This window comes from Lissotriton vulgaris, chromosome 2_1, assembly GCF_964263255.1.
Source record: "Lissotriton vulgaris chromosome 2_1, aLisVul1.2, whole genome shotgun sequence".
NCBI lineage: Eukaryota > Metazoa > Chordata > Amphibia > Caudata > Salamandridae > Lissotriton > Lissotriton vulgaris.
The window spans coordinates 17,752,458-17,772,157 of record NC_141687.1 but is presented as its reverse complement, the minus strand read 5'-3'; the positions used below and the strand labels follow the sequence as shown (position 1 = coordinate 17,772,157).

The window sequence follows — 19,700 nt, the reverse complement described above, 5'->3', positions numbered from 1 at the left end:
GAAAAGCTGATGCCAACACTGTCTGCACGAGCCTCTGGGCCAGGCCCTTACCTGGAGGGGCAAGCTTTGAGGTTGTGGCATGGTGAGCAGCACTGCCCTGTTCTGCAGCGCAGGCCACTCGTCCCAACTTGCGCTGCGCAGGAGATGTAAGTAGCAGTTTGTGGGCCACTCCCCAGAGCTCCCTTCACTGAACGAGGAGTTGCAGGAGGTCTTCCATGGTTGTCCATGGTGGACAAAAGGGCTTCTAATACCAGTGCTCGATGCTCACCCTCAGCTGCGTACGTCCGATGCAGATCCTCTCTGGTTCCTCCAGTCCTCACTGGTCACCAGCAGGTCATGGGACCCTGAAGCCAGAGCTCTCTCCTTCGCCCTTCATGCTCAGACCGCATCCTGAGCACCTTGGCCAGAGCAGAGCGGGTCCGAACGCATCAACAGTGATGGCCATCATTAGCCCCAGCCCCACCGAGGCCCAATGGCACAACTGGAACCCATGATCCAGCCAAGCTCTGTCCCCCGGCACAGGAAGCAAGAGCTCACGCTGCCCAGGCCCCTCTGTCCTTTGTGTAGTGTTCTCCCTACTAGTGAAACTCATCTCAAAATAAAAGTCTTGACCCTAAGGTTGAAGATAAACAGCATCTCTCCTCTCTCTACCCTTGTTGCCAACATGATAGAAACATGTTTAGTGGTCCAGGCAGAGCCCGGGTCCATCCTAAGGGAGGAGTCATCCATCGCAGAGCCCGGGTCCATCCTAAGGGAGGAGTCATCCATCGCGGAGCCTGGTTCCATCCTAAGGGAGGAGTCATCCATCGCAGAGCCCGGTTCCATCCTAAGGGAGGAGTCATCCAGGCAGACCCCGGGTCCATCTTAAGGGAGGAGTCCTCCATCGCAGAGCCCGGGTCCATCCTAAGCGAGGATTCATCCATTGCAGAGCCCGGGTCCATCCTAAGGGAGGAGTCATCCATCGCAGAGCCCGGGTCCATCCTCAGGAGTAGTCATCCATCGCAGAGCCCGGGTCCATCCTCAGGAGTAGTCATCCATCGCAGAGCCCGGGTCCATCCTAAGTGAGGATTCATCCATTGCAGAGCCCGGGTCCATCCTAAGGGAGGAGTCATCCATCGCAGAGCCCAGGTCCATCCTAAGGAAGGATTCATCCATTGCAGAGCCCGGGTCCATCCTAAGGGAGGAGTTATCCATCGCAGAGCCCGGGTCCATCCTAAGGGAGGAGTCATCCATCGCAGAGCCCGGGTCCATCCTAGGGGAGGAGTCATCCATCGCAGAGCCCGGGTCCATCCTCAGGAGTAGTCATCCATCGTAGAGCCCGGGTCCATCCTAAGCGAGGATTCATCCATTGCAGAGCCCGGGTCCATCCTAAGGGAGGAGTCATCCATCGCAGAGCCCAGGTCCATCCTAAGGAAGGATTCATCCATTGCAGAGCCCGGGTCCATCCTAAGGGAGGAGTCATCCATCGCAGAGCCCGGGTCCATCCTCAGGAGTAGTCATCCATCGCAGAGCCCGGGTCCATCCTAAGGGAGGAGTCATCCATCGCAGAGCCCGGGTCCATCCTAAGTGAGGATTCATCCATCGCAGAGCCCGGGTCCATCCTAAGGGAGGAGTCATCCATCGCAGAGCCCGGGTCCATCCTCAGGAGTAGTCATCCATCGCAGAGCCCGGGTCCATCCTAAGGGAGGAATCATCCATCGCAGAGCCCGGGTCCATCCGAAGGGAGGAGTCATCCATCGCAGAGCCCGGGTCCATCCTAAGGGAGGAGTCATCCATCGCAGAGCCCGGGTCCATCCTGAGGGAGGAGTCATCCATCGCAGAGCCCGGGTCCATCTTAAGGGAGGAGTCATCCATCGCAGAGCCCGAGTCCATCCTAAGGGAGGAGTCATCCATCGCAGAGCCCGGGTCCAACCTAAGGGAGGAGTCATCCATCGCAGAGCCCGGGTCCATCCTAAGGGAGGAGTCATCCATCGCAGAGCCCGGGTCCATCCTAAGGGAGGAGTCATCCATCGCAGACCCGGGTCCAGCCTAAGGGAGGAGTCATCCATCGCAGATCCCAGGTCCTTCCTAAGGGAGGAGTCATCCATCGCAGAGCCCAGGTCCATCCTAAGGGAGGAGTCATCCATCGCAGAGCCCAGGTCCATCCTAAGGGAGGAGTCATCCATCGCAGAGCCCAGGTCCATCCTAAGGAAGGATTCATCCATCGCAGAGCCCGGGTCCATCTTAAGGGAGGAGTCATCCATCGCAGACCCGGGTCCAACCTAAGGGAGGAGTCATCCAGGAAGAGCCCGGGTCCTTCCTAAGGGAGGAGTCATCCAGGCAGAACCTGGGTCCATCCTAAGGGAGGAGTCATCCATCGCAGAGCCCAGGTCCATCCTAAGGAATGATTCATCCATCGCAGAGCCCGGGTCCATCCTAAGGGAGGAGTCATCCATCGCAGAGCCCGGGTCCATCCTAAGGGAGGAGTCATCCATCGCAGAGCCTGGGTCCATCCTAAGGAAGGAGTCATCCATCGCAGAGCCCGGGTCCATCCTAAGGGAGGAGTCATCCATCGCAGAGCCCGGGTCCATCCTCAGGAGTAGTCATCCATCGCAGAGCCCGGGTCCATCCAAAGGGAGGAGTCATCCATCGCAGAGCCCGGGTCCATCCGAAGGGAGGAGTCATCCATCGCAGAGCCCGGGTCCATCCTAAGGGAGGAGTCATCCATCGCAGAGCCCGGGTCCATCCTGAGGGAGGAGTCATCCATCGCAGAGCCCGGGTCCATCTTAAGGGAGGAGTCATCCATCGCAGAGCCCGAGTCCATCCTAAGGGAGGAGTCATCCATCGCAGAGCCCGGGTCCATCCAAAGGGAGGAGTCATCCATCGCAGAGCCCGGGTCCATCCTAAGGGAGGAGTCATCCATCGCAGAGCCCGGGTCCACCCTAAGGGAGGAGTCATCCATCGCAGAGCCCGGGTCCATCCTAAGGGAGGTGTCATCCATCGCAGAGCCCGGGTCCATCCTAAGGGAGGAGTCATCCATCGCAGAGCCCGGGTCCATCCTAAGGGAGGAGTCATCCTTCGCAGAGCCCGGGTCCATCCTAAGGGAGGAGTCATCCATTCCAGAGCCCGGGTCCATCCTCAGGGAGGAGTCATCCTTTGCATAGCCCGGGTCCACCCTAAGGGAGGAGTCATCCATCGCAGAGCCCGGGTCCATCCTAAGGGAGGTGTCATCCATCGCAGAGCCCGGGTCCATCCTAAGGGAGGAGTCATCCATCGCAGAGCCCGGGTCCATTCAAAGGGAGGAGTCATCCATCGCAGAGCCCGGGTCCATCCTAAGGGAGGAGTCATCCATTCCAGAGCCCGGGTCCATCCTCAGGGAGGAGTCATCCATCGCAGAGCCCGGGTCCATCCTAAGGGAGGAGTCATCCATCGCAGAGCCCGGGTCCATCCTAAGGGAGGTGTCATCCATCGCAGAGCCCGGGTCCATCCTAAGGGAGGAGTCATCCATCGCAGAGCCCGGGTCCATCCTCAGGAGTAGTCATCCATCGCAGAGCCCGGGTCCATCCTAAGGGAGAATTCATCCATCGCAGAGCCCGGGTCCATCCTAAGGGAGGATTCATCCATCGCAGAGCCCGAGTCCATCCTGAGGGAGGAGTCATCCATCGCAGAGCCCGGGTCCATCTTAAGGGAGGAGTCATCCATCGCAGACTCGTGTCCATCTTAAGGGAGGAGTCATCCATCGCAGAGCCCGGGTCCATCCTAAAGGAGGAGTCATTCATCACAGAGCCCGGGTCCATCCTAAGGGAGGAGTCATCCATCGCAGAGCCCGGGTCCATCCAAAGAGAGGAGTCATCCAGGCAGAACCCGGGTCCATCCTAAGGGAGGAGTCATCCAGGCAGAGCCCAGGTCCATCCAAAGGGAGGAGTCATCCAGGCAGAGCCAGGGTTCATCCTAAGCGAGGAGTCATCCAGGCAGAACCCGGGTCCATCCTAAGGGAGGAGTCATCCATCGCAGAGCCCGGGTCCATCCTAAGGGAGGAGTCATCCATCGCAGAGCCCGGGTCCATCCAAAGGGAGGAGTCATCCAGGCAGAACCCGGGTCCATCCTAATGGAGGAGTCATCCATCGCAGAGCGCGGGTCCATCCTAAGGGAGGAGTCATCCATCGCAGAGCCCAGGTCCATCCGAAGGGAGGAGTCATCCAGGCAGAACCCGGGTCCATCCTAAGGGAGGAGTCATCCATCGCAGACCCGTGTCCCTCTTAAGGGAGGAGTCATCCATCGCAGAGCCCGGGTCCATCTTAAGGGAGGAGTCATCCATCGCAGAGCCCGGGTCCATCCTAAGGGAGGAGTCATCCATCGCAGAGCCCGGGTCCATCCTAAGGGAGGAGTCATCCATCGCAGAGCCCGGGTCCATCCTAAGGGAGGAGTGATCCATCGCAGAGCCCGGGTCCATCTTAAGGGAGTAGTCATCCATCGCAGAGCCCGGGTCCATCCTAAGGGAGGAGTCATCCATCGCAGAGCCCGGGTCCATCCTCAGGGAGGAGTCATACATCGCAGAGCCCGGGTCCATCCTAAGGGAGGAGTCATCCATCGCAGAGCCCGGGTCCATCTTAAGGGAGGAGTCATCCATCGCAGAGCCCGGGTCCATCCAAAGGGAGGAGTCATCCAGGCAGAACCCGGGCCCATCCTAAGGGAGGAGGCATCCATCGCAGACCCGTGTCCATCTTAAGGGAGGAGTCATCCATCGCAGAGCCCGGGTCCATCCTAAGGGAGGAGTCATCCATCGCAGAGCCCGGGTCCATCTTAAGGGAGGAGTCATCTATCGCAGACCCGTGTCCATCTTAAGGGAGGAGTCATCCATCGCAGAGCCCGGGTCCATCCTAAGGGAGGAGTCATCCATCGCAGAGCCCGGGTCCATCCTAAGGGAGGAGTCATACATCGCAGAACCCGGGTCCACCCTAAGGGATGAGTCATCCATCGCAGAGCCCGGGTCCAGCCTAAGGGAGGAGTCATCCATCGCAGAGCCCGGGTCCATCCTAAGAGAGAAGTCATCCATCGCAGAACCCGGGTCCATCTTAAGGGAGGAGTCATCCATCGCACAGCCCGGGTCCATCCTAAGGGAGGATTCATCCATCGCAGAGCCCGGGTCCATCCTAAGGGAGGATTCATCCATCGCAGAGCCCGGGTCCATCCTAAGGGAGGAGTCATCCATCGCAGAGCTCGGGTCCATCCTAAGGGAGGAGTCATCCATCGCAGAGCCCGGGTCCATCCTAACGGAGGAGTCATCCATCGCAGACCCAGGTCCATCCAAAGGGAGGAGTCATCCATCGCAGAGCCCGGGTCCATCCTAAGGGAGGAGTCATCCATCGCAGACCCGGGTCCATCCAAAGGGAGGAGTCATTCAGGCAGAGCCCGGGTCCATCCTAAGGGAGGAGTCATTCATCGCAGAGCCCGTGTCCATCCTAAGGGAGGAGTCATCCAGGAAGAGCCTGGGTCCTTCCTAAGGGAGGAGTCATCCATCCCGGGTCCTTCCTAAGGGAGGAGTCATCCATCGCAGAGCCCAGGTCCATCCTAAGGAATGATTCATCCATCGCAGTGCCCGGGTCCATCCTAAGGGATTATTCATCCATCGCAGAGCCAGGGTCCATTCTAAGGGAGGATTCATCCATCGCAGAGCCCGGGCCATCCAAAGCGAGGAGTCATCCAGGCAGAGCCCAGGTCTATCTTAAGGGAGGAGTCATCCATCGCAGAGCCCGGGTCCATCCTAAGGGAGGATTCATCCATTGCAGAGCCCGGGTCCATCTTAAGGGAGGAGTCATCCATCGCAGACCCGGGTCCATCTTAAGGGAGGAGTCATCCATCGCAGACCCGGGTCCATCCAAAGGGAGGAGTCATCCATCGCAGAGCCCGGGTCCATCCTAAGGGAGGATTCATCCATCGCAGAGCCCGGGTCCATCCAAAGGGAGGAGTCATCCATCGCAGAGCCCGGGTCCATCCTAAGGGAGGATTCATCCATCGCAGAGCCCGGGTCCATCCTAAGGGAGGATTCATCCATCGCAGAGCCCGGGTCCATCCTAAGGGAGGAGTCATCCATCGCAGAGCCCGGGTCCATCCTAAGGGAGGATTCATCCATCGCAGAGCCCGGGTCCATCCTAAGGGAGGAGTCATCCATCGCAGAGCCCGGGTCCATCTTAAGGGAGGAGTCATCCATCGCAGAGCCCGGGTCCATCTTAAGGGAGGAGTCATCCAGGAAGAGTCCGTGTCCATCTTAAGGGAGGAGTCATCCATCGCAGAGCCCGGGTCCATCCTAAGGGAGGAGTCATTCATCGCTGACCCGGGTCCATCCAAAGGGAGGAGTCATCCAGGCAGAGCCCGGGTCCATCCTAAGGGAGGAGTCATCCATGCAGAGCCCGGGTCCATCCTGAGGGAGGAGTCATCCAGGCAGAGCCCGGGTCCTTCCTAAGGGAGGAGTCATCCATCGCAGAGCCCGGGTCCATCTTAAGGGAGGAGTCATCCATCGCAGAGCCCAGGTCCATCTTAAGGGAGGAGTCATCCATCGCAGAGCCCGGGTCCATCCTAAGGGAGGAGTCATTCATCGCTGACCCGGGTCCATCCAAAGGCAGGAGTCATCCATCGCAGACCCGGGTCCATCCTAAGGGAGGAGTCATCCATGCAGAGCCCCGGTCCATCCTGAGGGAGGATTCATCCATCGCAGAGCCCGGGTCCATCCAAAGGGAGGAGTCATCCAGGCAGAACCCGGGTCCTTCCTAAGGGAGGAGTCATCCATCGCAGACCCGTGTCCATCTTAAGGGAGGAGTCATCCATCGCAGAGCCCGGGTCCATCTTAAGGGAGGAGTCATCCATCGCAGAGCCCGGGTCAATCTTAAGGGAGGAGTCATCCATCGCAGAGCCCGGGTCCATCCTCAGGGAGGAGTCATCAATCGCAGAGCCCGGGTCCATCCTCAGGGAGGAGTCATCCATCGCAGAGCCCGGGTCCATCCTAAGGGAGGAGTCATTCATCGCTGACCCGGGCCCATCCAAAGGGAGGAGTCATCCAGGCAGAGCCCTCGTCCATCCTAAAGGAGGAGTCATCCAGGCAGAGCCCGGGTCCATCCTAAGGGAGGAGTCATCCATCGCAGAGCCCGGGTCCTTCCTAAGGGAGGAGTCATCCATCGCAGAGCCCGGGTCCATCCTAAGGGAGGAGTCATTCATCGCAGAGCCCAGGCCCATCCTAAGGGAGGAGTCATCCATCGCAGAGCCCGGGTCCATCCTAAGGGAGGAGTCATCCATCGCAGAGCCCAGGTCCATCCTAAGGGAGGAGTCATCCATCGCAGAGCCCAGGTCCTTCCCAAGGGAGGAGTCATCCATCGCAGAGCCCGGGTCCATCCTAAGGGAGGAGTCATCCATCGCAGAGCCCAGGTCCACCCTAAGGAAGGATTCATCCATCGCAGAGCCCGGGTCCATCTTAAGGGAGGAGTCATCCATCGCAGACCCGGGTCCAACCTAAGGGAGGAGTCATCCAGGAAGAGCCCGGGTCCTTCCTAAGGGAGGAGTCATCCAGGCAGAACCCGGGTCCATCCTAAGGGAGGAGTCATCCATTGCAGAGCCCAGGTCCATCCTCAGGAAGGATTCATCCATCGCAGAGCCCGGGTCCATCCTAAGGGAGGAGACATCCATCGAAGAGCCCGGGTCCATCCTAAGGGAGGAGTCATCCATCGCAGAGCCTGGGTCCATCTTAAGGGAGGAGTCATCCATCGCAGAGCCCGGGTCCATCCTAAGGGAGGAGTCATCCATCGCAGAGCCCGGGTCCATCCTAAGTGAGGATTCATCCATCGCAGAGCCCGGGTCCATCTTAAGGGAGGAGTCATCCATCGCAGAGCCCGGGTCCATCCTAAGGGAGGATTCATCCATCGCAGAGCCCGGGTCCATCTTAAGGGAGGAGTCATCCATCGCAGACCCGGGTCCATCTTAAGGGAGGAGTCATCCATCGCAGACCCGGGTCCATCCAAAGGGAGGAGTCATCCATCGCAGAGCCCGGGTCCATCCTAAGGGAGGAGTCATCCATCGCAGAGCCCGGGTCCATCCAAAGGGAGGAGTCATCCATCGCAGAGCCCGGGTCCATCCTAAGGGAGGAGTCATCCATCGCAGAGCCCGGGTCCATCCTAAGGGAGGATTCATCCATCGCAGAGCCCGGGTCCATCCTAAGGGAGGAGTCATCCATCGCAGAGCCCGGGTCCATCTTAAGGGAGGAGTCATCCATCGCAGAGCCCGGGTCCATCCTAAGGGAGGAGTCATCCAGGAAGAGCCCGTGTCCATCTTAAGGGAGGAGTCATCCATCGCAGAGCCCGGGTCCATCCTAAGGGAGGAGTCATTCATCGCTGACCCGGGTCCATCCTAAGGGAGGAGTCATCCAGGCAGAGCCCGGGTCCATCTTAAGGGAGGAGTCATCCATGCAGAGCGCGGGTCCATCCTAAGGGAGGAGTCATTCATCGCTGACCCGGGTCCATCCAAAGGGAGGAGTCATCCAGGCAGAGCCCGGGTCCATCCTAAGGGAGGAGTCATCCATGCAGAGCGCCGGGCACTCCTTGACGCAAGGGGCAGACTGACGACCGAGACGGTTTTTGTGATACTTGAAAAGCACGTCCCTGCAGGAAAGAGGCCAGCCAGCGCAAAGCTTTGCCACTAACGCCTTTATTACAGAGTCGCCTGATCAAGATATTCTGGGAAACAGTGTCAAAGGCGGCACTGAGATCGAGCATAAGAGTGGCCGCGGTGTTGCCCTCGTCCATAATCCATCTACCTTATTCTGGGGCGAGCAGCATGGCAGCCTCTGTGCTAGAGGAAGGGCGGACACCTGACAGCGCTCCTTGTAGGATCCCATTATCCTCCAAAAAGGCCAGAGAGCTGTTTGTTTACATGTTTTTCCACCAATTTACCAAAAAGGGGCCATAATGAAATGAGATGTAACTTTCAGGTGTTCATGGATCTAATATTGGCTTTTTTAGTAAGGGGACCCCCATGGCGTGTTTCCAGTGTTGAGTACGCAGTCGGAGGTCAGGGAGAGAGTGATCACTTACCGACAACAGGTTGGATGACCTCGCATCCCGGCTCCAAGATGGTGGGGAAGTGAGATCCACGAAGCACCGGATTGAACAGGAGAGCCAAGGGAGGTCAACGCAGCAGTGGAAAGAGGCCGGGTTGCTGCAGCTTGACCCTGGTCATCTCAGAGTCAAGCCATATCTCTGAGTGAGACTGATACCTTGCTTCCATGGGGAAGGTACTGTGGATTATCTCTAATTTTTCAGCAATAAAGGACGCCAGCGCATTGCAGCTATCTCTGGAGGCTGAGGCCTGGGTGAGACCGAAGATAGCGACGTGAGAGCCTTAACAATTTGGAAAGTTTCACGTGACGATGTATTAGCAGCGGCGATTCTCAGAGTAAAGTAAGTACGTGTAGATTGAGCGATAAACTGGTGATCAGCTTAGAGCGCCATCTTATAATTCATTTTACAGCCGGGGGCATTGTTTTTTTTGCCAGAGACCCTCGAGCCTCTTGAATTGCTTTTTCACCACCCAAAGTCCATGTGGCTTTTTTGATGAAAGGAACATTTTGGCCACGAGCTTCTATTAGCCATCTGTCCGATTGGATGCTGGCTTTGTTTACATTGTGGTCCAAAGACAGATCACCATTTCTCAAAGCTCAACGGAGCCTCTCCGGTGTCACTGTGGACCAATACTGGGCCCAGAGGGTGCAGGAGTCAAGGTCCCAGACATCCTGTCACTGGTAAGTAAACAAGTGTAAAAGATCCATGTAATAAAGAGGTCCTACATAGAAATGTGGCCCAAGAAGAGGGTTATGATAAGACCCTCAACCATCAGAACGTGGTCAGCAGCTGCCAGAAAGACTTCAGCGTTGTTCACATCCTAAGTTCTATATTCCATAGGGTCTGACGTCATGCCTGAGTAATGAAGATAGACATCACACAGTGGAATAGGAGTACAGATTCAAACATGTGCCCTGGGTGTGTACTGTGGTTCTGCAGGTTGTTACATACAGTCCAGGGGAACATACCTTGTGCTAACAGCTGCTCGGGTTCTTCTTGTCGCATGTTGGTCTCTCAATCAGCCTCTACTTCAGCCTTCTGTCCCTCTCTCTTCTCCTCCACAGGGGCTGTTCTTCTAGACCTGGAGCAGACCACCCTTCAAGGGATCCTTCATCTGGTGGTGGAGACCATGGTGATCTCAGACCAGATCCAAGCTGAGGACAGGGCCAACGTCCTGCGAGCCCTGCTGCTGAAGCACAGGTGAGGCAGTCCAACAGCTGGCCAGATGTGGGATCGAGGGGAGACTGTAGATGGAAGGCTTTCTAACTAGAATGTTAACCTCCCAGAACTCCCAGCATGCTGCTCTCTCTCTTGCGTATGTCACACTACACTTCTGTGGTGTTAGTTTTTCTACTTCTGGGAGTTTTTCCCTCTCCCAGGCTGCGTTTTATTACCCATTGCTGCATTTGATTCTGGGGCTTTTCCTTGAATATAGGAGTCTATCAAAGCTGACATAGAGTCTTTTCTTTGTTTACATAATTTAATCAGTCTATACCACCACTTCTGAGCATTGAGAGTGGCTCAGCCTCTCTGTGTTCCTGGTAAAATCCTTTGACTGTAAGACTCTGTGTGGACCGTGCAGACCAGGCTTTCTTTCAGTTTGTGAAAGTGTCATGACTCCGTATGTGAGAAAACTACTGCTCGCCCCGTTTGAGAGGCTGATTGCTTCTCAGCAGCCCTGTAGCTGTGCGAGACGCCCTGCTGCCATGGCGCATTTGAGAGACTCAGTCCTCTCCGTATCTCTGTGAGAAACTCAGGGCTCTCCATATGAAGCAATAGATTTTAAGGGATGGGATATTTGACATTTTACATTGTAATGTGTGGTAAATCCAAACACACAAGATGTAGGTTCCAGGTAGATTTATTTTCAAGAAAGACAGCTTAACAACCACAGGTAGGAGGTGATGTTCTCAGTAACAGTAGTAAAATCAAGCCAAAACATTCTAAATGACCAGGATTAATTCTAAATGACATGAATAAATTCCAAATGACATCAAGTCATGGAATAACACACACCTCCCCCCTTTTAAAAAAAAACAACAACAAAAAAACAAAACCCCAAGTGGAAAAAAAAAAAAAGTAAAGAGTTAAGTTCTAAAATAATCCTTAAACTTTGAAGGAACACATTTTACACGCTCGCTGCGCCTTAAAGACATTTCTTCACAGTCTACATTCGATAAACGGTTGTCAACTTCAATACAAGGATCAGGTCTAGCATCAGAATTGATCACAACATCGGAATTATTTACAAACTTATTTTCTAAGTTGTCATATACCTCATGTGTACCAGAAAAGCCATCAGAATTGTGATCTGAAACAAACTTTTCTGGCAAAGTGGTTTTTTGAGTGAAAGGAACAACAGTAGTCTTACATAAGGAGATCCTTCTCAAATTCCATATTTTCCCTCCTTCCACTCTGACAACTTTGCTAAAAACCTCAATGACCTTGACAGGATCAGACCATCTAGATACTTTCCTGTGTAATAATCCGCCCAATTTTACACGAACAAGATCACCAACCTTTATTCTGCAAGAATTATACTTCTTCTTGGAAGTATGTTGAACCATCCTCTCCTGGTATTTTCCGATTTTATCCTTCAACTCTTTAAAATCCACCTCATAAGAAGAATTACCTTTCAACCACCAAGGTAAAAGTCGAGAACCTGGTTTCCTCCCACGTAACAACTCAAATGGAGACAAACCAGTCACCGAATTAGGAGACAAACGATAGGTCAACAACGTCGCTTGAAGAGCTTTCTTCCACTTCAAATCACTCTTCACAGCCAACTGGCAAGATTTCTTGATGACCCTGTTAAACCTCTCAACTTGGCCGTTGGCTTGTGGAAAGTAGTTTGAAGTTCTTTTATGTACAATTCCACAATTGCTAAGAAAATCTTCAAATTCGTTACTGATGAACTGTGGACCATTGTCCGAAATAAGTACCTCCGGTAAACCTTCCCTTGCAAATATTTCATCAAGAAATTCAATCACATGCTCAGAAGAAGTTCTTTCAACAATTTTCAACTCGGGCCATTTTGAGAAGTAGTCAATTAGGACCAAAGCAAACAACTCTTTTCCAGATTGATAATTGAAAGGTCCAATAATGTCAATAGCTAGTCTCCGCCAAGGACCATTGGCATATTCAATGGGAGTCATATCAACGGTAACACTCTTCACAGACTTGTCACTCAACAAACAAGGAGAACAATTCCTGACCCAATTATCCACCATAGCATCAACACCAGGCCACCAGTAGTGTTCCCTAATTCTCCTTTTAGTAGTAGACATACCCATGTGTCCTTCATGTGCTAACTTGCAAATCGTTTCCCTTAGCTTCAAAGGAGGGATAATTTTATCAGATCTGACAATAATGTTCTGACTCAACATCAATTCATTCCTGACTTTGTAGAATGACACTAATTCACCGGAAAGTTTCCTTTCCTCAGGCCAACCCTTAATCAAGAACTGCTTAACCTGGTTCAAAACATCATCATTTTTCATAGCTTCTAAACAATCTTTCTCGGAAAAGACCAGAGAACCCTCTTGACTTAAAATCACATTCACATCTGCAAACGAGTATGCGCCATCACAATCAACACTTTTACCAACGGTTACACTCTCAGGAAAACGTGACATACAATCCGCATGGACATTCAACCGTCCTGGGACATACAAAACCTCACAAAGATATTCTTGTAATTTGGCTGCTAACCTTGCTAAACGAGCAGTAACTACTCTTCCACCACCTGCAGACAACATAGTGATCAAAGGTTTGTGATCAGTTCTCAAAGAACATTTTGTTCCCCACAAAAATTGTCTAAAGTGCTGAGATGCCCAAGTACAGGCAAGTAACTCTCTTTCAAAAGTTGAGTAATTCTTTTCAGCATCACGTAGGGCTCTAGAAGCATACGACACAACAAACTCACCAGATCTATCTTTTTGCATTAACACGGCACCTAAGCCAACATTGCTTGCATCAACATAGACAATGCACTCCTTACCCACAGAATATGGCTTCAAAAATGGAGCCTCAACAATTTTGCGCTTCAGAATTTCAAAAGATTCCTGTTGTTCCTTGCCCCAATCAAATTTAACATTTTTTTTAGTAAGGTTCTCAATGGATGTACTATGTCTGAGTAATGTTTTACAAATTTACCATAAAATTCAGTCAAACCTTTAAAAGAAAGTAATTGTTCTTTTGATTTAGGTGCAGAAGCATTGACAATATTCTGAACATGGTTAACCTTCGGTTTGATACCATTCTTAGAAATTTCATGGCCTAAGTACTTAACTTTGTCTTGTCTAAACTTGCATTTAGTAAGTTTCAACGTAAGACCCCTAGATCTAACTTTTTCTAAGACAGAAATTAAGTTCTCATCATGTTCAATGTTGTCTTTCCCAAAAATCAAAATGTCATCTTGGAAAGCTATAGCCCCTTTGCATTCCATCAATAACTCTTTCATAAGACGCTGGAAAACAGAGGCTGCACTCGCCAAACCAAAAGGCATACGTAAATATTGGAACATCCCTTCTGGAGTGACAAATGCAGTCAACTTCCTGGAGTCCTCATGTAACTCCACTTGGTGGTAGGCACTGGCTAAATCAATGGAAGAAAAGACAGTAGCGCCAGATCATGCAGCAATTAACTCATGTATATTTGGTAAGGGGTGTTTATCTATCCAAATTTCTTTGTTAAGACTGCGAAGATCCGCACATAAACGAAATTCGCCTGAGCTCTTAAGTGATATCACAATAGGCGAAACCCAAGGGGATGATTCGATTGGCTCAATTATGTTCCTTTTGACCAAATCATCCAACATTTCCTTTAATTTAGGCCTATAAGCTAAAGGAACATTTTTTACTCTATGCCTAACAGGAACAGCGTTATCGTTCAAAATGATTTTGTGTTTAAAATCAACATATTTTCCTAATTTCTCGTTAAAAATTTCAGGAAACTTTCCCAGTACCATCTTAGTGAAACTAACACTGTTAGATACATCTAGAGTTAAATTCACCATAGAATCAGTTGTTGACTTTTCAACACGGGGCTCATCAACATAAACTGGAGGATCTGCATTAGGGTCCAATTTAATTCCTAAACCACGCTGATGAGGCCAACCAAGAATAGATACCCCTTTAGTAGCAACATAAACCTTTGCCCTGATGTCCCAATACTTGAAAGTTAGCTTGGCCCAGAAAAAACCCTCAAGAGCAATCTTTTGTCCCGTGTACCCACCAGGATATATGTCTGGACTTAGTAATTCTCTTTGGTACCACAATTGTTCCAAAATGTTCTTGCTAATAATGGTGTACCATGCACAAGAAACAACAAAAATTTCAACGGGTTTATCATCCATAAAGATTGTACAAGAAGGAAAATTCTTTTGAACACACTCATCAACGGAGAGTATACAGTTCAAACTATTAAGAACCTCTACTTCTTCAGGAGATATGTAATTGATTTTCTGTCCTGATCTGCATACATTACCAAAATGCCCTTTTTTTTTACACTTTACGCAGATTTTGTCCCAAGCAGGACAACCTCTGTAATTCCCCACATGGTTGGAACTTCCACATCTATAGTAAAGTATTGTACCCTTCTTCACAAAACATCTATTATCATTAGCATTTCTTACATATTCCTTTTTGAAAATAGTTTTACTACTTGAAACACTCGAAGTAGATTGACTTTTAACAAGAGCTACTTCTACGTCAGGAACATGTGTCTTCTGATTTTTTCCTCTAATTTCAGACACAAATATTTCAGAATGTTCTATACCTTTTGCTATATTCACTACTGCAGCTAATGTAGTCTCGGTTCCCAACCAAAGTCTTTCTTGCAAATTGATACTTGTATAGCGCACTACTCATCCTGGCTTTGCTGTGAGGTGTCCACTCCTGGGCACCCCCAAGGTGGAGGCCAGGCATCCTTAGCGTTGTGGGGGCAGTTGTGGAGATTAAGCAAGCTATTGCCCAGAGTTGCAGAGTGGGACTCCATGATTGGAATAGGCACAGAGGCGAGAATTATCAGGTCAGTGGAATTTTGAGCCCAAGATCCGCCGAGGCGGGGAATTGAACCCTGGTCCCAGGCTAGGCCTCTGCATCAGGGTCTGCCGCTCTAACCATTGAGCCACACTTCTCCACTTTCTTGGATCTTTTTGCTTTTAGTCTTCATCATAATTTGATCCCTAAGAACTTGCTCGTATGGTATAGTTTCAAAAGAACAAGTACAAGCAAGTGAACGTAATGCTGCAACGTAATCTTCAATAGTTTCGTCAGCTTTCTGCTCACGAGAATAACATTTGAACCTTTCCATTACAGTATTTATTCTTCTACCAAAGCGAATTTTCATTTGCTTAGCGGCTTTATCAAAAACATCCATGTCACCAGCATCCTCTAAAGGTGGTAAATTATCAAATTCTTTAATCCCAGCACCCCCAAGACAATGTCTCAAAAGAGCAAGTTTCCTTTTTGCAGAACAACCATCTTTTTCTAAAACCTCTACATATGCAATAAACATAGGGTAGCAAAGATCCCATTCTATGTTAGGATCACCTGCAACTTGAAGAAAATGAGGAGGTGCAGAAATATTTGACATTCTGAAAATAAAAACTGATTTTGAAACGATATAAGTGAATAAATAAAGATAAAAAAATAGAAGAAAAAAATGGTAATAACAGTATTGGTGTGCAAATCACCGTAGTTGTGGATTTGCTAATATAGAATTTCTTTTTTTTTTAAATTGAAGATCTGGGAAGAGGTGTGCAAATCACCGTGGATGTTTGCAGCAAAGCGTTTTAAAGGAAAATAACAACGTTGTATAAATTAGAAGAAAAACGTTTCTTTCCTCGATAAGTTTTCAATGGACATGAAACTTTTGCATCAAAACTACTTCAGACTTCACAAAGATGGCCGCCGTGAACGTTTAGTAGTGCGCGATGACGTCGGTATCCCAGAATGCACTGCAAGAAGTCCGAGCAACAAACGAATTCTGGGAGCATAGGAGCTCGAGGTAAACTTCTTAAAGTATTTTGAAAAAAAACAGCTTCGGAAAGCGTATTTGACCGATAAATCCAGCGAAATAATCCCAAATCAATGGCAGGAAACATCACTGGATGAGTGCGGTCGTCAAAACGATGAAATATTAAAACATTGTGCAGGAGCAGGGTTTAATACAAATCCACAATCAGTTAGTTGAAAGAAAAACAAACTTACGTTTGTGGAGGCAAATCGGACAAGTTCATTTGACAAATACCCAAAGTATGCCGCAGATGAGCTTTTCTTTAGTTGAAGAAGAAATATAAGCTTAGTTTAGCTTAAAAAAAAAAAACGTGTGAACGCTGTCTTCTTAAATCTCCTCCCAATCGTCGCCATTAAATGTGTGGTAAATCCAAACACACAAGATGTAGGTTCCAGGAGATTTATTATCAAGAAAGACAGCTTAACAACCACAGGTAGGAGATGATGTTCTCCCAGGATCGACCTCTCAGTAACAGCAGTAAAATCAAGCCAAAACATTCTAAATGACCAGGACTAATTCTAAATGACATGAATAAATTCCAAATGACATCAAGTCATGGAATACCACATAATGCACACGGAGACAAAGGCTTAAACCCCGAAACCGGTCCTAGGATGCTTGTTTCCAGTCCAGGGAGGACCTGGCCTGGCAGTTCAGGCTGGACTGTTCCCATGGGGCACAGGGTCAAGACTGATTTGCATATGGCTGGGTCCAAACTGGAATGGCATGGTGAGCAAAAAAACGATGGATCTAGGCCCAGATCTCTGTACTGGGGTGAGTGTAAGACATTGTTCTGCATTCTGTCCATCAACTGTTGTTTTTGCATTTGTCACCCCGAGTGGGACGGGTATGCTCACACGTGAGTCCCGTGCTCTCCATGCCGCTGGAATCAAGCTATCCTGGCTGATGTTATGTTATGTTATGTTATGTTAAGTATGTTTATATAGCGTATGGCTACCCCAGCTACAGGGCGTCCCAGCGCTTGCAGACAGGCCAGACGACAGAGCACAGCGGAGGACATAAAGTAACAGTGTGGCCGGCATCCGGAGTGCTGGGTATCCTTAAATGGAGGAGAACAGCCTGGTTTTAATTTGTTTCCGGGAGAGCTGATGGTCCTTTGTGGCGCGTACCTCTGGGGGGATGGAGTTCCAGAGCAACGGAGCCATTGACTTGAACGATCGAATCCCTGCTTTGCTCCTGCGAACCCTAATGGTGAGGGCGAGATGGAGGTCTGAGGAGGGAAGAGCACGAGTGGGGATCTAGAAGGTACAGAGTCCCTGCAGTATTTGAGGGCCATGGCCATGTAGAATTTTATGAGTTAGACAGAGGGTTTTAAATTGGATTCTTTGTTTTATGGGCAACCAGTGTAGACGTCGTAAAAGGTGTGAGGTATGACAGTGTTTAGGCAAGGCAAAGAGAGTGTGGGCAGCTGCGTTTTGAGCCCTTTGAAGTCTTTTAGTAACCGTCAGGTTTGTGCCAAGCATAAGGCCATTACAATAGTCCAGATGGGATAGGACCAGGGACTGGACTAATACCAGGCGTGTAGGTGGCTTGAAGAAGCCCAGAATGGGCTTAAAGGAGCAAAGGCGGCCGTAGCAAGTGCCCCCCACTTTTTTTTTGTGTGGGATCCAAAGGAGAGTGAGTTGTCCATGAGGACCCCCAAATTTTTGACTTCCTTCTTCGGGATAGGGGATGAGCCCAACAGAGGGGGCCACCAGTGGTCATCCCTATTCTGTGGGTCACGGCCGATCATGAGCACCTCTGTTTTAGAAGAGTTGAGTTGGAGACAGTTCTCTGTCGTCCAACTTGAGATGGCTAGGACATCTTCTTGAAATTTGTATTATTAGAGAAGGAAAAGATAAGCTGCGTGTCGTCTGCGTACGAGATTAATTTAATCTTCCGTTCCCTGGCCAACAGGGCCAAGGGGCGGACGTACACATTAAACAGCGTGGGGTTGAGAGCAGACCCCGAGGGACACCGCAGCTAAGAGGAAACCTACTGGATGAGTACGGTGGGGCATGGAACTGGAACGAACGGTCAGATAGGAATGACACGAACCAATCCAGAGCTCCGCCACAGACCCCGATCTCCCCGAGTCGTTTGAGCAGGATCTTATGGGAGACCGTGTCAAATGCCGCGCTCAAATCCAGTAGGATCAATACTGAGGTGTTGCCCAGATCTTGTGAGGCCCTCAGTTGTTCCGTGACTGCCAAGAGGGCAGACTCCATGCTGTGTTAGCCCGGAAGCCATTTTGAGATTCGTCCAGGATCCCATTGGTTTCCAGGTATCTGGTCAGGGTGGAGTTCACATACGCTTCCGTCACCTTGGCCAGATACGCAGAAGGGAGATGGGTCAGAAATTTTCTGGCCGAGAGGGATCCAGGGTGGGTTTTTTCAACAGGGGGACGACCTTGGCGTGTTTCCAAGAGCTGAGGACTGTAGCTGACTGGAGCGATCTATCGATCAGCTCCCGTCCCTCAAGCAGGATGGAGTCCTGGAATAGTCTGAACGTTTCAGGTTTTACCGGGTCATCTGGCGACCCACACTTTACTTTTAAGGCCAGAAGTTCGAGATCTGCCTGGGAGAGGAGTGGAAGAGTTTGAAGAGAGTAGGGGAGGTCAGGTGGGCCTGTAACCTGGCTGAGGGTCGTAGCCGGCCTACTGGTGTTTAACGAATTATAGATCCCTTCTACTTTGTTGATAAAAAAAGCAGGCCAGATCTTCGCATTGCGAGTCGGAGACTATTGTGCTGTTCGTTCCCTCAGGTGCTTTGGTCATATCTTTAATCAGGGAGAAAATGGTTTTAGAGGGATTGGGGCTAGAGTTAATCAAATTGGTGTAGTAGGCGGCTTTTGTTTTTTTTATGAGTCTGTGGTAAGCTTTGGTGGCAGATCTATAGCTGATCTTTGCAAGAGGGTCATAAGAACGTCTCCAGGTACGCTCGAGAGTCTTGCAGTGCTTTTTTTCTATTGCTAGTGACTCGGAGTACCATAAATGCGACTGTTTGCGTTTAGGCCGGGACATTTTCTTAGGGATAAAGTGATCTAAGGACTTATTGATCCACCCCCTGTAGTCTTTATCTGTATCCTCCAGATTGCTAGGCCAGTCGGGGCGAGAGGATTTAAGTCTGGAGTCGAAACGGGGGCCGTCTAATTTATGCCATGAGGGCGAAAGCCTGAAACCGGTCCTCGGAAGCTTGTTTCCAGTCCGGGGAGTACCAGGCCTGGCAGTTCGGGCTGGACTGTTCCCATTGGACGCAGGGTCAAGACTGATTTGCATATGGCTGGGTTCAAACTGGAATGGCATGGTGACCAAAAAACATTGGATTTAAGCCCAGATCTCTGTACTGGGGTGAATGTATGACATTGTTCTGCATTTTGTCCATCAACTTTTTTTGCATAAAATCACATGGTAGCTGGTTAGGCGCTGATGTGGTGCTTAGAAGAAGCTGATCTGCAGGTGTAGAGTCTACAGGGCTATTCACAACTGCATTCAGTTGTTTGTTTAGTAGAGCTGCAGTAGTAGTACTCGTACTAAAACATGCAATCCACAAACCTACATTCAGAGACCCGGGCTACCTTCTCTTGTCCTTTCTATGT

The 19,700-nt window shown here is 50.4% G+C and overlaps 1 protein-coding gene across 1 annotated transcript in view; it reads left to right on the top strand.

The window, feature by feature from the left end:
- SLC4A3 (solute carrier family 4 member 3) overlaps positions 1–19,700 on the top strand; it is a 475,170-nt gene that overhangs the window by 226,915 nt on the left and 228,555 nt on the right. Inside the window, exon 9 of the mRNA XM_086958435.1 lies at positions 10,148–10,283. Within this exon, the coding sequence (XP_086814561.1) occupies positions 10,148–10,283 (136 nt within the window). The remainder of the gene's footprint in view (positions 1–10,147; positions 10,284–19,700) is intronic.